Below are 22115 nucleotides of genomic sequence, written 5' to 3'. Positions count from 1 at the left end.
CCACCTGCTTAAATGCCCTCTATGGCGGCGCTGCCAAACTCCACCTGCTTCATCCCCGCCATGGCACCGCTGCCAGGCTCCACCTGCTTCATGCTCTATATGGCACCGCTGCCAGGCTCCACCTGCTTAAATGCCCTCTATGGCAGCGTTGCCAAACTCCACCTGCTTCATCCCATCTATGGCACCGCTGCCAGGCTCCACCTGCTTCATGCCCTCCATGGCACCGCTGCCAGGCTCCACCTGCTTCATCCCCTCCATGGCAGCGGTGCCAGGCTCCACCTGCTTCATCCCCTCCATGGCAGCGGTGCCAGGCTCCACCTGCTTCATCCCCTCCATGGCACCGCTGCCAGGCTCCACCTGCTTCATGCCCTCTATGGCACCGCTGCCAGGCTCCACCTGCTTCATCCCCTCTATGGCACCACTGCCAGGCTCCACCTGCTTCATCCACTCCATGGCACCGCTGCCAGGCTCCACCAGTTCATCCCCTCCATGGGACCGCTGCCAGGCTCCACCTGCTTCATCGCCTCCATGGCACCGCTGCCAGGCTCCACCTGCTTCATGCCCTCTATGACACCGCTGCCAGGCTCCACCTGCTTCATCCCCTCTATGGCACCGCTGCCAAACTCCACCTGCTTCATCCCCGCCATGGCACCGCTGCCAGGCTCCACCAGTTCATCCCCTCCATGGCATCGCTGCCAGGCTCCACCTGCTTCATCCCCTCCATGGCACCACTGCCAGGCTCCACCTGCTTCATCCCCTCCATGGCACGGCTGCCAGGCTCCACCTGCTTCATCCCCTCTATGGCACCGCTGCCAGGCTCCAACAGTTCATCCCCTCCATGGCAGCGCTGCCAGGCTCCACCTGCTTCATCCCCTCCATGGCAGCACTGCCAGGCTCCACCTGCTTCATCCCCTCCATGGCACCGCTGCCAGGCTCCACCTGCTTCATCCCCTCCATGGCAGCATTGCCAGGCTCCACCTGCTTCATCCCCTCCATGGCAGCACTGCCAGGCTCCACCAGCTTCATCCCCTCCATGACACCACTGCCAGGCTCCACCTGGTTCATCCCCTCCATGGCACCGCTGCCAGGCTCCACCTGCTTCATCCCCGCCATGGCACCGCTGCCAGGCTCCACCTGCTTCATGCCCTCTTTGGTACCGCTGCCAGGTTCCACCTGCTTCATCCACGCCAGGGCAGCGCTGCCAGGCTCCACCTGCTTCATCCCCTCTATGGCACCGCTGCCAGGCTCCACCTGCTTCATTTTCTCTATGGCACCGCTGCCAGGCTCCACCTGCTTCATCCCCGCCATGGCACCGCTGCCAGGCTCCACCTGCTTCGTCCCCTCTATGGAACCGCTGCCAGGCTCCACCAGTTCATCCCCTCCATGGCACCGCTGCCAGGCTCCACCAGTTCATCCCCTCCATGGCACCGCTGCCAGGCTCCACCTGCTTCATGCCCTCTATGGCACAGCTGCCAGGCTCCACCAGTTCATCCCCTCCATGGCACCGCTGCCAGGCTCCACCTGCTTCATCCCCGCTATGGCACCGCTGCCAGGCTCCACCTGCTTCATCCCCTCTATGGCACCGCTGCCAGGCTCCACCTGCTTCATCCCCGCCATGGCACCGCTGCCAGGCTCCACCAGTTCATCCCCTCCATGGCATCGCTGCCAGGCTCCACCTGCTTCATCCTCTCCATGGCACCGCTGCCAGGCTCCACCTGCTTCATCCCCGCCATGGCACCACTGCCAGGCTCCACCAGTTCATCCCCTCCATGGCACCGCTGCCAGACTCCACCGGTTCATCCCCTCCATGGCACCGCTGCCAGGCTCCACCAGTTCATCCCCTCCATGGCATCGCTGCCAGGCTCCACCTGCTTCTTCCCCTCCATGGCACCGCTGCCAGGCTCCACCTGCTTCGTGCCCTCTATGGCACCGCTGCCAGGCTCCACCTGCTTCATCCCCGCCATGGCACCGCTGCCAGGCTCCACCAGTTCATCCCCTCCATGGCACCGCTGCCAGGCTCCACCTGCTTCATCCCCTCCATGGCACTGCTGCCAGGCTCCACCTGCTTCATCCCCGCTATGGCACCACTGCCAGGCTCCACCTGCTTCATCCCCTTTATGGCACCGCTGCCAGGCTCCACCTACTTCTTCCCCTCCATGGCACCGTTGCCAGGCTCCACCTGCTTCATGTACTCTATGGCACCGCTGCCAGGCTCCACCAGTTCATCCCCTCCATGGCACCGCTGCCAGGCTCCACCTGCTTCATCCCCGCCATGGCACCTCTGCCAGGCTTCCCCTGCTTCATCCCCGCCATGGCACCGCTGCCAGGCTCCACCTGCTTAACAGTAAGGACATATGCCCCCTTCTTAGCCACTTCTCCACGGCTCAGTTTTCTTGATTGATTTTGCCTCGCCTTTATTCATTTGCTCCTATAAAAAAAAAAAAAACCTTCACTGTGCTACCCACACCGTCTACAACCTCTGCCTACCTGTGCACACTGCCTCCATGCTGGCTGCCGGAATACGCAAGACTACCCCTATGCAAACTCCTTCCACTAGTCTAAAACATTCCTTTAAAACCAAACCACCTGTACCTGGTATCTATCAAACGGGATTATTTCAGTTATTATAAATTACGCACAAAAGAATTTCTCCTAAAACTGAAACCATTGCGTATTGCTTCTGGTTTACGAATATTCAGACATGTATGTCCAAAGGGCCCAAAAATAAAGCAGGGAAAAAAGGCGGCCATTAAAATCCTGTTGCATAATTATTTCAACAGCTTTAAAAATGTTTGGACCCCAATGCACGTTTGACTGTAGACGTTTTCTTCAGGGCCCCTGTGCGTGATTATAACTTTACACTAATAAGTAAGGATGGCATATGACCACAATGCGAGATGCCAGAATAGCGACGTGTGGTGACAGTGACACGGCAGAATGTTGGAGGGCTCCAAATGAATACATTGATTGCGTTGCAAGTGGGGATTTATTTATTATTTTTTTATTTGTTGGCATTTATTTTTTTAAAGCGCACAACAGCCCGAGGGCATCATGGCGCTGTTACAGACAGCGCACTTCATTGCAAAATACAAACTTAATTACAAGAGGAATGCATAGTACATACTTAGTTACAAGAAGAGTGTGTGAGAGGGGAATCATACAACCATTCACGAACACACACACAAACATCTGCATATGGGGTTCAGGAGTCAAAGAATCTCATCTGACCTTCACTTGACCTTTCTTTAAGAAAAAAACAAGATGTATAAACACAGATGTATAAACGATATGCCATCCTTGCTTATTAGGGTGACGTACGATTAATACACCCAGAAGTAAGGTGTTGAAATCTTGTGAGCGATGACCGCCATATTGCATTTGATTACACACTTTTGTAACCGATTGGGTTCAAATAATATCTCGCAAAGAGTGGTTGGCGTCCGGAAGAAGGCTATATCTTGTCACCGTGCTGATAATAGGATGGCAGCAAGTATATATTGTACATACTTGTGCCAACAATGAGTATTATTCTGTATAGAACTACTGACCATATGAGTCTGTCTGTGCTGTCCCTCAATGTCACCACTCTGCCCCAGAAACACTCCCAAACCCCACCGCTCCTACCAAGGCAAAGACCCAGAGCCCTCCAGAAAGACATTCCACCATCACATTCCCTCAAGAAGCGGGCGATGTAGCAACAGTGCACTTGTCATTTCAAACAGAAACAATACGGGGGCTCCACCTTCCGCTTCTTAGCAACCAAATTGTACCTCAAAACCCTCAGAGCAGAAGAAATCTTGCTACCAGTGCCTGAAACATGGCTCTTCAACTGATCCGCCCACAAGAGCACCGCCGAAACCTCTCGCCCATTAGACCCAAGAGCCTTACTCTCTACCCAAGGATATCATCTTCATCACTACAGATAATATCGGGCGCCCTCCCTTACGCCAATGACCAGTCCTCCACAACGAACCTACAAGGATCGGATGCGACAAAACCAAAAGGCAGACCAACAACTATCCCGGAAACATGCACCAAACAGCCAACCTAATCCACTAATAGGTGCACACTTCCACGGAGACTAGCCCGCTTGCACGTTTACTTCTTCCCCTCCCACCATTCCTTCCCTCATATATCCCCCCACTAACGCTCACTCCATATGGCAGCGCCCTACTGACCAACCCCTCTAAACCTCACCCATACACCATACCCCATGCCTCATGCCAGAACGCATCTCATTGAGTGCAATCGCAGGCCTAGTCAACACCGTAGGAGATCGCGACGCTATGAACAGACGCCCCTATAATCTCGACCTCACGCCCCGCTGTGGCAGGAAACAATGCCCACTGCGTTCCCTACCCATACCCCAAAATGCCCAAATGACTGCCGACTACACAGAAAGCCCACCGGCACACAGGAACTGGGCGCTTCCAATCTGCGCCCATCAAAACCACAGGTTTCACATCTGCCTCTCCCCCTAACCACCCCGCCTGCTCCTTCTTAATAATAATAATAATAATAATTAGGCTTTTATATAGCGCTACAAACCCTCAGGTATCTGAGCGCTGCTTATTATTACCCACGGTGTGTGGTGCTCATTTATCGACCTCGGAAGGATGAAAGGCTGTGTTTGGCCCCGCCGGGATTCGAACCTGCGTTAACAGGCTCTGCACGGGTGTCAAAGCGGGCGCTCTACTCGCTGTGCCACTTGACCGGCTTGCAGTGCCATGCGCAGCGACGCCAAAAGAAGATGGCGGAGGGGCGCTTCATAAGACCGCATCATTACTCTCATTATCTATCACATGGCCACTGCCCTTTAATGATCCACTTGCCCTTTTGTAAAGTACCCTTCGCTGTGATGGCCCCTCTTCCTACTTTGTGCCCCGATATGCTGCATTTCGGATCGAAATGCTCCCCTTGAAAAGAAATATATAAATAAACCCAGCCATGCACTCTGGGAGCCGAGGCGCGCCTTGGGGTGGTCGGTGATCATCGTCCGCACATGACGTATGCTTCCAATAACCCTTGGCGCGCGCGCGCTGCTGCGGCAGCTCGTGAATTTCCATTATACTGCGTGATATTGCTAATTCCGCAAAATCTATCTTTCATGCACTTTCTTTCCAATTACACAAATCTATATGGTTTGCTCGTTGTCGATGCGCCAAGTCATAAAAGGACTACAAGCTGATGGTGACTGTGTATCGACTGTTAATGGCTGTAATGTATTACTCTCACATGCCATCGCTAGCCATGTCACATTGGCCCCAATTCACAGACAAATGTGTCAGATCACAGACACGGATCAACAGACAAGAGCAAGCGTGTTGTATGGTTTTAAGGAATTTGTAGTTTTATTCTTTATAATACAGCAACTTGGCGTGGAACTCCAGCCTAAACTCCCCTCTCCCGAGGCCACGGGCGTCCATAGTGGACAATGGTCCGTCGCCACGCCGCTCATTCTGGACGATCCAAGCAAGTCCAGTGAAAACACTGAGCGATCCCCCTAGCTGCAGCAAGCAGACGAGGGAGCACTCCTGGGATGGCTTTAAATGTCAATGTATAGTTGTATTCCTAACAAGGCTTCCCTGTGACAGTTTACAGTTCCCAAAGAGCATGTCCAATGGACCATGCTAGGCCAGGGGCGTTCTGCTACCCCAACCTTGCATGGCCCATTGGGGATGTGGGCTTGAATGTATGTAAGGGGTGCTCCTGCGCCTCCACGCACTTTCAGGGCTCTGGGGGCAGCATGAAGGAGGTGGTGTAGCTCCACCATGCATGCCCTCAAGTAGCAGAATGCCGTCTCCGATTCCTGCTTCCTGTCGCTTGCTGCACAGGAGCCGGACCGGAATGCAGGTAAGAGAAAAGATGTATGGATGCATGAATGCAAGGGTTTGTGTCTAAGTGTGCACATGAATGAAAGAGTGTATGTTGTTTAGGTATGTGTGTGACAAAGGGGGTCATTACGAGATTGGTGGTAGTCATGGCCCCATGACTGCCACCAATAACGGTACCGACTCCGGTTTGGTACAATGGGGACTCACCGGTCCATTCCGACCCTGGAGGGACCGGTAAGTCCCCATTGACTAAACCAGTCCCCATTGACTAAACCAATCCCCATTCCCATTTGAGCCCCCATAGGGGGGCTTGCGAATGGCAAGCCCGTTATTTGTGCACTGGTCCCCTAACGGGACCCGTAAGGTACGTTTGGTACGGGTCCCGTTAGGGGACCTCGGAATCGGGCGGTAGGGGATTACCGGCACCGGTCTCCTTAACGGTGCGCGGTATCCCCTACCGCCGACTCGGAATGAGGGTCAAAGTGTATGAATGCTGTTTGAGTGCCAGTGCTTTAAGTGGGGTAAGAAATTGAGGGGGGGGGGGCTCGTTTGGGGGCGTGGCTTCCATTGTGGGCGTGGCCTAAAAGTGCACAAATCATAGTAAGGTGCGCAAACAAATATGTAAATGTATTTGAGCATCTATATATTTGTTTGCGTACTACTATGGTTTGTGATTTTTCAAGCCTTCTTTTATATACATAGCAATGTTACATATCTCTATGTTTAAAAGGTGGCTTGTAAGTGCACAAACCATAGTAAGTTACGCACACTTGTGTGCTTACCTTACTATGGTTTGTGTACTTTTCAAGCTGCCTTTTATAAACATAGACATTTGTAACATATGTCTATGTTTATAAAAGACGGCTTGAAACGTAGGCATCTTTTATAAAGCGTTGAGGACGGACAAAACCCAAGGTGGCTTTGTCCGTCGACAAAGCTTTATAAAAGATGCCTTGAATTGTGTACGATTCAAGCAGTCTGTTATAAACCTAGAAATATTTCTACGTTTATAAAAGATGGCTTAAACGTACACAGTTGAAGGCATGTTTTATAAAGCCTTGCCAAAGGAGAAAGGCGCCTCGGGCTCAGTGATCTCTGCTCACAGCAGATAGATCACAGAGCCCGAGGCGTCTTTCAGCCTCTGCGAACCCGCGGGCTCCGTGATCTAATCTGCATATTAGATCACGGAGCCCGCGGGTTCGCTGAGGGTCAGTGACCTGGTGATGGAAAACTAAGGGACTCTAGCTTCCTCTGATGGCCCCTCAGATGAGGGGTCATCAGAGAAAGTGACTGGAGGAAGTGCCAGTAAGTCACAGCAACGCTGTGCCTGGCTACACTTCTGTCAGCTTGCCTGACGTTAAAGTGGCGGGCGCATCTCCCATCGCGTGGCGGGATAATGCGTCCTGCCATGGCGTGATGGGGCTGGGGGGGCCCCGGCCCACTTAAAGCACTGTTGAGTGCACATGTGTAAGTGTATGAATGTGGCGTTGGTGCGTATGTGAATGAGAGAGTGAAGGTTTATGAATTAATTCTGAATGAATATGTAAATTACTGACCGGGGATCAGGTCTGTGATTGGGGGTGCGATGAGGAGGTGTCCAGGACATGTTTTCTTACTGTGAAATGGAATTGCTTGCTGGGCATAAAGGATAAAGACAACATGATGTGTGTGACGGGCAGTGGGGGAGATAAGGTGTGCAGGAGAAGCCCGATTTCATGCTTTCTTATTGTGGCATGGTATTTTTCCTACTGGGCATCAGGTGTAAAGCTAGTATGATAAGTGTTATTGCTTGGATAAACTGTCCTACAGTGGTGCAGTCAGTCTGAATGTGAATTCTTACGGTGGCACAGCTTTTTTTTACTGGGCATCAAGGGCAAAGCAAACATAAGTGGTACAATTTGCTAGACTTGCCTACATTGGTGCAGCAGGTCTGGACATATACTGTTACTGTGGCATGGCTTCTGTACTGGGCATCAAGGGTAAAGCAAACACAATGAGTGTTCTTATGAGGGCGTGTGTGGCAGGGGGACATCATTTGATGGGTGGCAGTGTGGATTATATGCTTTCCTACTCTGTCATGACATTTTTTACCGGGCCTCAAGAGTAAATCGAGCATGATGTGCGTCATAACGTGACTAAATGTACCTACATTGGTGCAGCCAGTCTGGATACACTTTCTTACTTTGGCATGGCACTTTTTACTTGACATTTAGGGTGTGATGAAATGACTACTGCTCTGCTAAACAGCCAATTCAGCAACCCCCAACTGCTACTAAACCAGCAGTGCTCCCAATCAAAGATGAAACGGGCACAGACTGACGGGTGTACAACCTTCACCTCTTTTAGTAGTGCAGGCGAAAGCAGGATAGATCTTGAGGAAGGGTGAGAAGTGTTATCAGTAGTAACCCTAACCGCAACCCAAGTACAATGGGTCCAAAATAAAAACCTCAAATCAAGATTCTATAAAAACCTACACTTTTAATCACACAATACAATGCAGAATTAATCTTACTGTGAATGTGGGTACTGTGTCCCGAGAACCTTGTCCAAAAAATACCAACTGTTAAAGCCCAGCATCTAGTGTGCCTGAGTTTTGTGTGAAAACAAGATACAGCAAAATAGCTGTTGTGCCAGTAGAAAACAGCTTTTATGAGTACATAAAAAATACAAGGCAGCTATAGTGTGTCACTAAGTCAAACAAAACGTATCTGTGTCAAAACCGTTTCTGTACCTTACCAGTAGACCGCTTTTATGAATAAATGAAAAAATAGAAGGCAGCTAGTTCATTGAGTCAAATAAAACACAACAGAAACCTTCTGTGCCAAAACAACTTCTTTGCCAACATATGTTTCGAGCACTGAGCTCTTTCTCAGGGCACGTGATTGGTGTTTGTTAGTAACCAGTGATGATCATATAAAACGTAACATGATCATTAGACATTAATCTACAGTTAATATCAAGAATTCCTGTGATTGCTTCTATAAAATATTTGCAGTGTAAGCGTTAAACTTAACCACTATCCTATTGTATTCGGCATTAGAAATCTTAACTTTAGTTCTGTTATATATAGTGAATGAGTCACCTGCAATGCCTAATCGTGACTGCGATGTGGTCGTCTCTTCATTTTTCAATATTATGGAGCTGTGTGCCCAGCGTGATAACTAAATGCATTTTCCTGTTTCCAAGACACTGAAAACCGCAATCAACTGATTAGAAACTGTACAGATGGCCCCTAATATGGATGGAAACCTGGTATACAGTTGTCTGCCGCGTTGAGAACGGTCTGTCTTAGGTTGATTACGCCATGCGCGTAATTTTAGGGGGGGCAGGGGTGTTTGTCCCCCCCAACTTTCATGGCACACCATGTTGTCCCCATTCATTTAGCTGGGGAACCTTTTCTTCAGATGTCATGTCCCCCTCAACATTTTCAGCAAAGTTACTCCACTGGATTACACGATGTATAAAATAGCACTTCCCTGTACGAAAAGACAATTATCTGGAGCAAAAGGCTTGCATTTGGGATAATGTGCAAACCCACAATGCTTTGCTCATTTGGCTCAGAAGTGGCACTGAACTTCCAGTGATGGCTACTCAATGGTGCTGTGGCATGTGTGACTTGGCTCAAATTAGTTATTCATCTTTGACATTTCATGTGTTCAAAGCGGCTATAAATTTGCATATATATATATAAATATGTAGCCAGAAACGTCAGCAAATCACCTTCCTGATGTTTTCGATAGTTATTATGTGACATCAAATTACTGCTATATTTTCTATTAGCACCCAGGGCGGGGGGATTAGTCAATCAGGTTCCTCGGATCGCGGGCTCTGATCTAAGCCAGAGTTCCATGGAACCGGTTGGCTGCTTCCCCCAGCCCGCTGTGCCATCTTCTCCCCACCCTCCCTTCCCTTAATTTTTGAAGAAATTCCAACCTCCCTCCCCAGCCCCACCAACTTGATTGTGGCGACCGTGCCACCCGCCGCCTCGTTCCTTCTCCCTTTGCCGGCTACCGTGGAAATGGAAGAGGTGCTCTGTAAGGAGCTCCGCCTTGCAGCTCCGTGGCGGCCATCTTATGTAAGTATTTTCTTTCCATGAACACGACGGCAAGAGGCGTCCCGTTCATCGGAAGGAAATATAACGCTCTCAGCACCTCGGGTTGCCAGATTGGCAACCCAGGGTGCCAATAGCGTTAACCACCCATTCCAGGGGATGAAACGGGTGGTAACGTCCTGGGGCCCTCGTTAAATGGCATCGCTATGCTCGGGCCTTTAACTCAGACCCTGGGCTGCTACCACCCGTTCCAGCCCTTGCAATGGGTGTTTAATGCTATAATATCAAGCTACTTCCGACATCTCAACACAACTGATCTAAGATCATGTAACAATTCCCCATCAGTGGCTTATTACAGGTGATTTCCCATGCTGCAGCAGTAACTGTCCAAGCACATACAGCACCCCTTAACTGCTTTCTCGCGGTGTTAGTAGGTGGGCAACCATGCACTTAAGCAGTGAACCATTGATACAGGAATTGTGGGTGCCCCATGCTGGCAGCACAGTGTCAGAGCTGGCCACAAAGCTGCCATCTTCCCCAAATGGGCACGTAGTGTGGGAAGGCAGACTGGAACTCCTGAGCTGGCACTGCATTCCTTTGATGAAGGCTGCTCAGGAGAACAGCTTTTCACTGCTTTACCAACTCAAGCAGGTTACCAACATCACACTGGGCCACAACAAAGTCTTCTTCATCGATTTGATGTCATGTTAAGAAAAGTGGTCTTCTATAAAGGCACTTTGAGAGCCCTTATTTCTGCATCCAACAATTGGTGCATGTTATGGCAGCGGGTAAGAAGAGCCTTCTTCCAGAGAGGGTCTGAAGAAACATTTCCTCTCCTTCCTTGATTGACATGAAGTCAACCATGGCCAACATTCTGGACTTACTATTCAACCACCGAGGAGCTGATGAAATTCCCAACTGGACACCAGCTGTATTAGAAATGTATCAAGGCCAGCAGTGTTACTGGGGAACAGGTAAGGAAGCGGGGCTGTGTATCAGGGGTAGAGGGGGTTGGGCACTGGGTTTAGACGCAACTTGCGGGGCACTGAAATACTCCTGGTGTGTTTTCAAGGTTTTGCAGCAAGGGCACGGGAAGAGGAGGTGTTGCCCACACCTCGTGCATAGGCTTGGACGTAGTTTAGGCCGGATATCTTGCGCTTCCAGAATTACTATTCAAATTCAGGTTTCCAGTGGGTTTCGTGTTTATTTGGGTGAGATGGGTGGTCAGCCTGAGTATTATGAGGCATCAAATCCAACCAAAGGTATGGCACTGGGATACGGTGTGCATCATCAGAGCTCTAAGATACTGTGAAAGCAGATGTATCAGACCCTTTTGGGACAGGCGCCCCTTTAACCTGTAAAGGCAAGACGCCCTTTAACCTGTAAATGTAGGAGTTCCCTGACCATATAAAGGCAGGCGTCCCTTCAACCAGCAAAGGCAGGCGTCCCTTCAACCAGCAAAGGCAGGCGTCCCTTCAACCAGCAAAGGCAGGCGTCCCTTCAACCAGCAAAGACAGGCGTCCCTTCAAGCTGTAAAGGCAGGAGTGTCCTAAACCAGTAAAGGCAGGAAGCCCCTCAACCAGTAAAGGCAAGGGTCCCCTCAACCAGTAAAGGCAGGAGTCCCCTCTACCTGTAAAGGCAGGAGTCCCCTCTACCTGTAAAGGGAGGGGGGTCCCTCAACATGTAAAGGGAAGGAGGTCCCTCAACATGTAAAGGTAGGAGGTCCCTCAACGTGTAAAGGGAGGAGGTCCCTCAACGTGTAAAGGGAGGAGGTCCCTCAACGTTTAAAGGGAGGAGTCCCCTGACCTTGTACTGTGACCTTGTAAAGGCTGGAGTTAAGTGTCATTGCAAAGACAGTTGTCCAGTGGCCTTACAACACTGACACAGAACCCTCGTACCTCTATATGGTCAAAGAACTCTCTAGGAACTTGCAATCTTCGGACTACGTGCTGTTAGGGGCCGATTGCTCAATTCATGGCAGAGTTCAATGTAGAGTGGCAATTATCAAGTTAGTTTCATAAGGGGCTAGTATTGCATCTTGACTGCAGATGCTCACCCACCCTGTTTATCATAACAAATGGGCACCTTTTTCTCAATAGAGCGGATGCCCTCAGTACAGTACGTTCCAGCGAGGGGGAGAGCAACCCCCTCTATCCGAGAAGAGGGGTGTGCTCTAGTGAGGGTGAGAATAGCCTTCTGAACCCCAGAAGCGTGGTGTGTTCGTGTGAGGAGAGCCCCTGGAATCCAAAGGAGGGGTGTACAACAACAAAGAGCGAGAGTGTAAGCATGTCACTATATCCCTGGAGTGTGAGCAGGGCACTATATCCCTGGAGAGTGAGCAGGGCACTATATCCATGGAGAGTGAGCAGGGCACTATATCCATGGAGAGTGAGCAGGGCACCATATCCCTGGAGTGTGAGCAGGGCACTATATGCCTGGAGTGTGAGCAGGGCACTATATGCCTGGAGTACGAGCAGGGCACTATATGCCTGGAGTACGAGCAGGGCACAATATCCATGGAGTGTGAGCAGGGCACAATATCGCTGAAGTGTGAGCAGAGCACTATATCCCTGGGTGTGGAAGGGCGAGCAAGGCAATATAACACCAGATCCGTGGAGTGTGAGCAGGGCACTATATCCCTGGAGTGCGAGCAGGGCACGTTATCCCTGGGGAGTGAGCAGGGCACTATATCCCTGGGGAGTGAGCAGGGCACTATATCCCTGGAGTGTGAGCAGGGTGAATGAGGCATAACACCAGAGAGTGAGCAGGCCACTGCACCCCTGGAATGTGAGCAGGGCACTATATGCCTGGAGAGTGAGCAGGGCACTATATCCTTGAAGCATGAGCAGGGCACTATATCCCTAAAGTGAGAGCAGGGCACTATATCCCTAAAGTGTGTGGAGGGCACTATATCCCTAAAGTGTGTGCAGGGCACTATATCCCTGGGTGTGGAAGCGTGAGCAAGGCATTATAACATTGGAGAGTGTGCAGGGCACTGTATCCCTGGAGTGTGAGCAGGGCACTATATCCCTGGGTGTGGAAGCGTGAGCAAGGCATTATAACATTGGAGTGAGCAGGGCACTGTATCCCTGGAGTGTGAGCAGGGCACTATATCCCTGGGTGGGGAAGGGTGAGCAAGGCAATATAACACCGGAGAGTGAGCAAGACAATATAATACTGGAGAGTGAGCAAGGCACTGTATCCCTGGAGTGTGAGCAGGGCACTATATCCCTGAAGTGTGAGCAGGGCACTATATCCCTGGGTGTGGAAGGGTGAGCAAGGCAATATAACACCGGAGAGTGAGCAAGGCAATATAATACTGGAGAGTGAGCAGGGCACTATATCCCTGGAGTGTGAGCAGGGCACTATATCACTGGAGTGCGAGCAGGGCACTATATCCCTGGGTGTGGAAGCGTGAGCAAGGCATTATAACATCGTAGAGTGAGCCGGGCACTGTATCTCTGGAGTGTGAGCAGGGTGCTATATCCCTGGAGTGCGAGCAGGGCGCTATATCCCTGGAGTGCGAGCAGGGCGCTATATCCCTGGAGTGCGAGCAGGGCGCTATATCCCTGGAGTGCAAGCAGGGCGCTATATCCCTGGAGTGCAAGCAGGGCGCTATATCCCTGGAGTGCAAGCAGGGCGCTATATCCCTGGAGTGCAAGCAGGGCGCTATATCCCTGGAGTGCAAGCAGGGCACTGTATCCCTGGGGAGCGAGCAGGGCACTGTATCCCTGGGGAGCGAGCAGGGCACTGTTTCCCTGGGGAGCGAGCAGGGCACTATATCCCTGGAGTGTGAGCAGGGCACTATATCCCTGGAGTGTGAGCAGGGCACTATATCCCTGGAGTGTGAGCAGGGCACTATATGCCTGGGTGTGGAAGGGAGAGCAATGCATTATAACACCAGAGAGTGATGTTGGGTGTCCTGACCCACGTTTGAGCTATCATGCTGCAACATTTGGTGCTGTGGGCTTAGAAAATCCAAGATGGCCAAAAAGCCCACATGTGCGCCAGAATAGGAAAACTGTGCAGTACTGGCATGGAAAACATCATGATGGCCAGAACTTCCCAGAAAATGCACAGGGAAATGCATGAAGAATAGGCTGCCACCCATTTTTGCCTATGTTGTGAGCACAGGAGGGCACTGCCTAAAACCACCATTGGGCTACCCACACAGTAGCCTGAAACCATTGGGAATGGCAATGCTGATTGCCAAAAGCAACCTAGAACTGTGGGGAATTCATTTTCTTAAATCCCAAAAATGGTTGCATTACCAGTACTCACCACTATCAGAAAGCCGGTGTTTTAAAACCACCAGACTTTTGTGTAAAACTGAACAAATGAAACAAAACCAGACCAAGGAAAGACTTCCTAAGGGGTGGATACAATGTAAAACTATATTCTGAAATGACTTGAAGGAAGTAATTATTTAATGTGTATGTAAAAATCGTAAGTGATTTAAACTGGGAACAAAAAAATGACATGTAGCTAAAAACTGGCTTAAAGAGATTGCAATTCTGCCTGACATCTACCCCCACAGGAGTTAAAACCTGCTCAGCCACTCTTCCCCTTGCCAAAAGGAGTCGTCACCTCTCTGATTAGATTAGGAGTGGAGCAGCTACAGGGAGTTGAACAAAGGCCTGTCCTGGACTCAGGCAAATGTTATATTGGGGGCGTCGTAAAAGTGGCTTCCTTTTGGCAGAAACGGGGAGGGGCAGCCCCCTCTGAGGACAGGCTGAGCTTAAAGAAAGTGGATAGACTGGTTTCTCCACCATGTGACCTGGGAAGACACACCCCTGTTGGCTAGAATATGATTTTAAGAAAGATGTATAACTCATAGTGCGGACTTGTCAAAATTATCTACATGATACCATAATTCTTGTGATTTTTCTGCCCACATTTTAAGAGGTTTTAGGACCCGGTGGTATGATCTGGGGGTTGCTAGCGGAAAATAGGGTCTCACTCCAAATGTTTGCATGTTAAAAATCTGACACTTCTTCAATTCATGTCCATACTCCTTGCGCACATGTGTGTAAATTTGGGTAAATGTCCGATATTGCAAAACCAGTTAAAAAGCGCAAAATGTTGTCATTTTTTAATTCAAGCCCCCAGGAAGAGCAGAGTTTGAATAGAGTATACCTCATGTGATATGTGATGGGTGCATGTAATTTTAAACAACTGCGTATCTGTGCAATATGTATTTGGGTCAAATATAGATTTGTGTGGAAACTGACAAGGGGAGGTTCCTCTGACCATAAAACCTACAGCATCACTCTGACTCACATTTCCTTCCCCCAATCACGGAAGAGGGGAGAATTGGGCCAATGACAAGTGAGAGGGGCAGGTTTAGTGATGCTGCGTACACACCCACTTTCAAAACACATAAAAAGAGCCACTAGAAGCTAGAGAGGACATTCAAATCCAGTTGCTGTGGAGGGTTTTGCCGGACCACACAACATCCAGAAGATATCAGTTCCAGACTGACTCCAGCTACATACTCCAGAACCTAGAACTTATACTTTAGAACCTAAATCAGAGGCCTAAAACCACAAGCTGAGTTCTCTGCAGCAGGCCTCAAATCATTGCAAGCTACTCACAGCCGGGCGAGCTGCTTGAATCCCTTGCCAAGAACTTTTGCCAGGACCAGTGCAGAGATCCAGGAGCCGTGCAGAGACCGCTGTATCCGGACAGACCAGACCAGTGCCAGACCAGACCAGACCAGACCATGCAGAACCGCAGACCCAGAGACCAGATCGCTGTGAAGTGCCGCTAACCTGATTGATCAGATCCGTGACGAGGCCCAGTCCTTCCAAAATATATTTCTGAGTACTTAGGTCAGATTGTGACAGAAATAAGCTCTTAGTTTAAAATAATCTAATCCAAACTATTTTAATCTAACCAGAACTGCCTCCTAGAAGTTGTCACTTGTCATTTTGTAAAGCTGCACCACTGTCATTTGTGAATTCTGCAGCTGCAAAGCTGTCACCTGTCATTTTGAGTTTACTTTAAATCCGAAAAACTACCTTTATTTAATCATCCGTATCTTTGGAACCGTTTGGGCTAGGAACTTGGTTTAACTTTCCTCTGAAAGCTTAGAATCTCAGTTTTACAACAAGCGTAGAACCTACTCCTTATACTATTTCCGCAATCACGATTCACGCACTCGCGAATTTTACCGCGATTTGGTTAAAAATCCAGCCACGTGTAACCATCAGCAGTCATTTCTTTCCTTGATAAAAATTCGTTTGCCTCTTAATCACCATCTATGAATCATTGCTAAGTGAGCCTGAGCTCATCCCAAGTATCTCTCACTCACCCTGAACCTCCTAAAGGGAATTAAAAGCATTTTCAGCATATTTCTCACTTCATTGCCACCACATTCAAAGCACTTGGGCCTGTGTTTTAAAACCCATACCGGTTTTCTCTAAGCTTGCTGGGGGGGAACTGAATTTCGTATTGTATTTGATTGCATTCCTGAGAACTGTGTGCTCCTCTTTCCATCTACTTCCATGTCTTACATTGCATAGGGGAGGGGGGTGAATTGCCAGAGAAAAAGTGATTATATTATCTTTTGCTAAAATCATCTCAAGTATTTCTGTACTGCCTTTTATTCCTCATTGCTTTTCCCTTGAAATCATAAAAGTATTTTTGCTACTTGATCCATCCTATACTTACTCCTCATTTATTATAAAGAAGTGTGCTAGTGTCAGATTACCCATTGTTGATCAATATCATATGTCTAAGTGTACTATCAGATATTAATTTATTATAAAGTGTGATATATATATTGTTTAAATTCTCAAATAAACCTTTTAAACTTGCAAAACAGAACTACTTCTTGACTCATGGGGTCAGTGGGATTCTAAGAGAGGGGTGTTATATAAGGGTAGTCACCCAGAACTCATGAACTGGACATAAAGATACATCAATAAGGGTTTCCATTCAGTATCCCAGACTAGGCATTGACTTAGCTGTAGTGTTGAATTGAATCTTCTTACAGTGAGCAGGGCACTATATCCCTGGAGAGTGAACAGGGCACTGTATCCCTGGAGTGTGAGCAGGGCACTATATGCCTGGAGAGTGAGCAGGGCACTATATGCCTGGAGAGTGAGCAGGGCACTATATCCCTGTATGTGGAAGGGTGACGTGATCAAGGCACTATAACACCAGAGAGTGAGCAGGGCACTATATCCCTGGAGTGCGAGCAGGGCGCTATATCCCTGTAGTGCCAGCAGGGCGCTGTATCCCTGTAGTGCCAGCCGGGCGCTGTATCCCTGGGGAGTGAGCAGGGCACTGTATCCCTGGGGAGTGGGCAGGGCACTGTATCCCTGGGGAGTGAGCAGGGCACTGTATCCCTGGGGAGTGAGCAGGGCACTATATGCCTGGGGAGTGAGCAGGGCACTATATACCTGGGTGTGGAAGGGAGAGCAAGGCATTATAACACCGAAGAGTGAGCAGGGCACTGTATCCCTGGAGTGTGAGCAGGGCACTATATACCTGGAGTGTCAGCAGGGCACTATATCCCTGGGTGTGGAAGGGTGATCAAGGCATTATAACACCAGAGAGTGAGCAGGGCACTATATCCCTGGAGAGTGAGCAGGGCACTGTATCACTGGAGTGCGAGCAGGGCACTGTATCCCTGGAGTGTGAGCAGGGCACTATATGCCCGGAGTGTGAGCAGGGCACTATATGCCTGGAGAGTGAGCAGGGCACTATATGCCTGGAGAGTGAGCAGGGCACTTTATCCCTGTGTGTGGAAGGGTGACGTGATCAAGGCACTATAACACCAGAGAGTGAGCAGGGCACTATATCCCTGGAGAGTGAGCAGGGCACTGTATCACTGGAGTGTGAGCAGGGCACTATATGCCCGCAGTGTGAGCAGGGCACTATATGCTCGGATTGTGAAAGGAAGAGCAGGGCAGCATATAGCTTAGTAACAGAACAGCAGGGGAGCGCGTCTTGGCCACAGAAGAGTGGAATAAGTAACAAAGAAGGTGATCCCCCAATGAGGGGAGAGGACTTTTGGGGCACTTGGCAAAGGGAGGAGGAACCCGAGATCCTGAGGAAGGCGGAGAGGCCTTGGGATCGCAAGTAGAAGTAATAAAGACGGAATGCTAAATCTGCCTTACCAGGAGAACTGTCTGGAACGTTTTGAATGCATTTTATGAATGGATATTTTCCGCTAATTATATCCTGCTTTAATGTTTTGTAAATCAAGGTTAGCCAGTGTAATCAGGTGCATGGAACTCTGGAGATAAATCTGAAGAGTGGCTTCTATTCAGAGTTGCCTTATGAAGCCATTAAACACTGGCACAGGAAATGGCAGGACAATCTTTGAGGTGCTGCTTACTGACTTTTGGGGCCCACAAGGGCATTACTATAAAAAAAAAACAAGATGTGGAAAATGTGGTAGGGTCTGCTTACCGGTTTGCTACCTTGGGAATGTTGCTCTTTTAGCAGAAGAAGGCAAAGAAGAGAAGCACAGAAGTAGAACGAGGACCTCAGCACAAGTTATGAAGGTTACATTGTGTGAAACTCGCAAGTGTGAATAAGCTCCAGCAAGACCACAGCATTGGATCCACCAACAAGTCATTCAAGAAGGGGCCCAACTCCCATCCTTAACTTGAATCCCTTGCCTTTAACCATCAGTCTCCTCTCCCCAACATCTTCTAAGGGTACCCTTAAGAGTCCATCCTAATTGTATAAATATTGTAGCCCATCACTGTGTGCCCTGGTTGTACAGCACTTGGGAGCTTCACATCTAGGTGTGTGCTATATAAAACCAAGCACACACATAGATACACGCATACACCGACAGACGCCCTATAGACCATAGGTCTGCAAACAGTGGATCACCAGATGTTTTGGACTACAAATCGCAGGATCAATCACCATTGACTGTGCAGGCCAGGGTTGATGGGAGTTGTAGTCCAAAACATCTGCAGTGGCAAGGTTACAGACCCCACCTTGCTCTACAGCACCCAGAATCTTGCTTAGACTTGTGCTTCCTATTGTTCCCGTGTCTTAGGTCAGTGGTGTGCAGATAATCAGTGTATGTTTCACTTTTACTGTGCTGCAGAGCTCAAGAAAATAATGTGCATGGGAAACATGTGGTTCAATCTGAGAGGCTTCCAGGTGTTTTACCTCTAATTATGTAATCCCGAAATGTTTCATTTTTTAACTGTTACCGTTTTTTTAAATTCAGAGCAGCACAACAAAATGGGAAATGGGGATCCTCCCCGACCTCTGCAATTCCCCATTTATGTCCAATCCCGCCGCCACCCCTAACAAACATTATTGCTTTTCCCAAACTATCTGTTCTTTTTAAATTCTATATTGTATGATATATGTCATTTATAATGCACCTGTACACAGGTGTTTCTAGGCACAACAAGACAAGGAAGGAAAGACAGAGGGGGGACAATAGAAACGACCTTACTAGGCCATGGGTCATTCAGATAGTGCAAGTGCAACAACGCAAAGTGCAGGGAGAGGGGGAGTGCCAGGAAGAGGGAAGGGGGAAGTGCATTCAGGGCAGCATTGCTCTGAGAAAGGGCGGCAGGGCAGCAGGGCTCTGGGTAAGTGCAAGGAGGAAGGGGACAGTAGCTACTACAGTGACAGCCCCTAGGTGCGTGGTAGGCCCAGGGGGGCAGGGCAGTTGAGACTGCTCATGGAGGAGCCTGGTACCCAGTGAGACTCAGAGGGTAGCCAAGCAACCAGTCGGGGCAGCAGACAGGTAGGTCAGCAGGGGAGAGAGAGAGAGAAAACAGAGGAGAAAAGGAAGCTCTTGAGCTGCTTCCGGAACTTCAGGTGGTCCTGCTCATGTTTGAGAGGGGCAAGGAGGTAATGCCAGAGGAAGGCACCTGCAGAGGAGGGAGAGTTGCCCGGTACCCCCTCACCCCCATTCTCTGTCTGGAGAAGCGTATGGCCCTCAGAGATTTGCAGGTAGCTGAGTGAAGGGCTCAAGAAGGAGGGTATTTTGGAAGAGAGAGTTGGATGTAGTGCAGTCCCAGGTCCCAGAAAGCCTTGTGGACGATGCAGAGAGTTTTGAACTTGATCCTTGCAGCCACTTGGAGCCAGTGGAGAGATTTCAGAGCTGGAGAGATACGATCCCAGGGCTTCAGGCCAAAGATAAGCCTTGCAGCCCTGTTCTGGATTAGTTGCAGAGGGTGGAGAGTAGAGGAAGGCAGACTGAGAAAGAGGCTGTTGAGGTAGTCCAGCCTAGAGAGAACCAGGGCTCTGGAGACAGTGAGCTTCTGGGGGAAAGTGAGAAAAGGAAGAATACCTCTGAGGAGGTGCAGCTGGAAGTGGGACTTCTTGGCAAGGTCCATGATGTGAGGAGAGAAGGAGAGAGTGGAGTCGAAGATGACATCAGGGTTTTCTGCCTCACAGCAAGGTGAAGGAAGAGGGCCTAAGGAGGGTTGCCAGAGTGAGAGATGGAGAGCGGGAGCGGGAGTAGGGGTCTCAATGAGAAGGATTTCCGTCTTGCTGGCATTAAGGCAAAGATTGTTGGAGGCGAACCAATCCTGAATCGTGGATAGACAGTCAGGAATGACCGAGAGAGGAGAGGAATCTGAGGGGAGCCTAAAAGAAAGCTGTGTCATCTGCATAACCCTGAACGTTAGAGGAGAAGGTAGAGATCACGTGGGCCAAAGGGGCCAAGTAGACATTGAAAAGCCAGTGTCAGAGCATAGAGCCCTGGGGAACACCACATGTGAGAGAGAGAGAGGTGGTGGAGAGAAAGGACCCAAGTTGGACCTGCGAGGGTCGCTGCAGGAGCAAGGAGGTCAACCACTTCAGGGCCTGATGCGTAATGCCCAGGTTCTCACGGAGTCGATTGATCAGGATGGCGTGATTGACTGTGTCAAAAATAGAGGAAAGGTCAAGGAGGATGCAGATAGAAGGAAGGTTGGAGTCAAGATTAGAGAGCAGATGTTCACGGGTATTCAGGAGAGCAGTTTCCGTGCCTCTAGCTGCTCTGAAGCCAGACTGACAGTCATGGCTAAAACCAACAGATTCAGTGTGGAGAGTGTGCTGGGACATGGCCAACTTTTCCAGGAGTTTGCCCAGGAAAGGAATGATAGAGATCGGGCGATAGTTTGCCGACCGGTACGATCGGCAGAAGGCTTTTTAAGGAGGGGGTGCACAAAGAAGTGCCTGGGGAGAGAGGGGAAAGATCGAGTGACGAAACAGTGATTGTAGAGATCGGCCAAGGCAATAAATATAATGCATTGAAAAATGTGTGCAGTGAATATTGTGCAATTAAATCTCTGGCTCTAAGTACCATTGAGAGAGGTTGGTTTTCTACTCATCTGCGCTAAAGAATTTCCCATTGGTCTTAGTAAGCAGAGCGGTCACTTGCCGGCTGTGCCCTCAGAAAAGGCTCAAGAAATAGTGTCCCATTACTGACCTTAAACCGTTGAAGAGCTGCTTAGATTTATCCAGAAGGTAGCAGAAATCGGTTACAGTCTTTCGCTCACCCTGAGGGACATCATCCTCGGCACCCCCGGTGGACATAATTTCGTCAGAGGCAAGATCACTCCTGGAAGAAAAATGGACACAGTGATGATCAACTGATCACAAAGATGTACAAATCAGGATTTGTTACATTATTTTGCACACAGCACACTTAAGAATGCACAAAATGGGTTTATATATTTTGCAATCTCTGTAATTTGTCTTGGACAAAACAAAAAAGCAACCTCATAGACTTCGACTGATGCACTGGGACCAAAGCACACCCACACTTTGAATAGCGGGTCAGCAGCAGTCTGCTGGCATGCTTTCTTCCAAGGTTACAAAGAGCTCCAGCAAGCATGTCACCTATGGGCCCAGAAAAGAGTATTGCCAGTGCTAAGGAGGTGGAGTAGGTGTCCCCTTGGCATACTCCAATCTCAGACTTTCCATGTCACCCAAAGAATCCATAAAAAACAATGGTTGCGACATATGTGACTCATGCGCCAAAACGGCAGACGTTTGCTATACAAGGCCACTTTAGATTACATTGCTCCAATGAAGGCTAACACAGACATCCTCATGATGAATATGGGACTATATGAGAGCCAACATCCAACCGACATATAGTACACATGCCTTCATGTAATGCTACAACATCCAACAACCATGAAGTACTCAAAGCTCCATTGAATGCTAGAACATCCAAGGACCATGAAGTACGCAAGGCACCAGGGAATGCAACACCATTGAATCACCTTGACTTACATGAGGCCCCA

The 22115-nt window shown here is 49.4% G+C and overlaps 1 protein-coding gene across 4 annotated transcripts in view; it reads right to left on the bottom strand.

Moving 5' to 3' along the window:
- SCAI (suppressor of cancer cell invasion) overlaps positions 1-22115 on the bottom strand; it is an 877065-nt gene that overhangs the window by 383159 nt on the left and 471791 nt on the right. For all 4 annotated transcript variants that reach the window (XM_069609434.1, XM_069609437.1, XM_069609436.1 and 1 more), the window contains one exon: positions 21293-21424. In XM_069609434.1, coding sequence (XP_069465535.1) covers positions 21293-21424 — 132 coding nt within the window. The remainder of the gene's footprint in view (positions 1-21292; positions 21425-22115) is intronic.

The sequence above is a fragment of the Ambystoma mexicanum genome, chromosome 8 (assembly GCF_040938575.1).
Source record: "Ambystoma mexicanum isolate Mex_15411 chromosome 8, UKY_AmexF1_1, whole genome shotgun sequence".
In the NCBI taxonomy this organism is placed as follows: domain Eukaryota; kingdom Metazoa; phylum Chordata; class Amphibia; order Caudata; family Ambystomatidae; genus Ambystoma; species Ambystoma mexicanum.
Note: the sequence above shows the minus strand (reverse complement) of the source record. Positions and strands in the feature narration are given on the sequence as shown.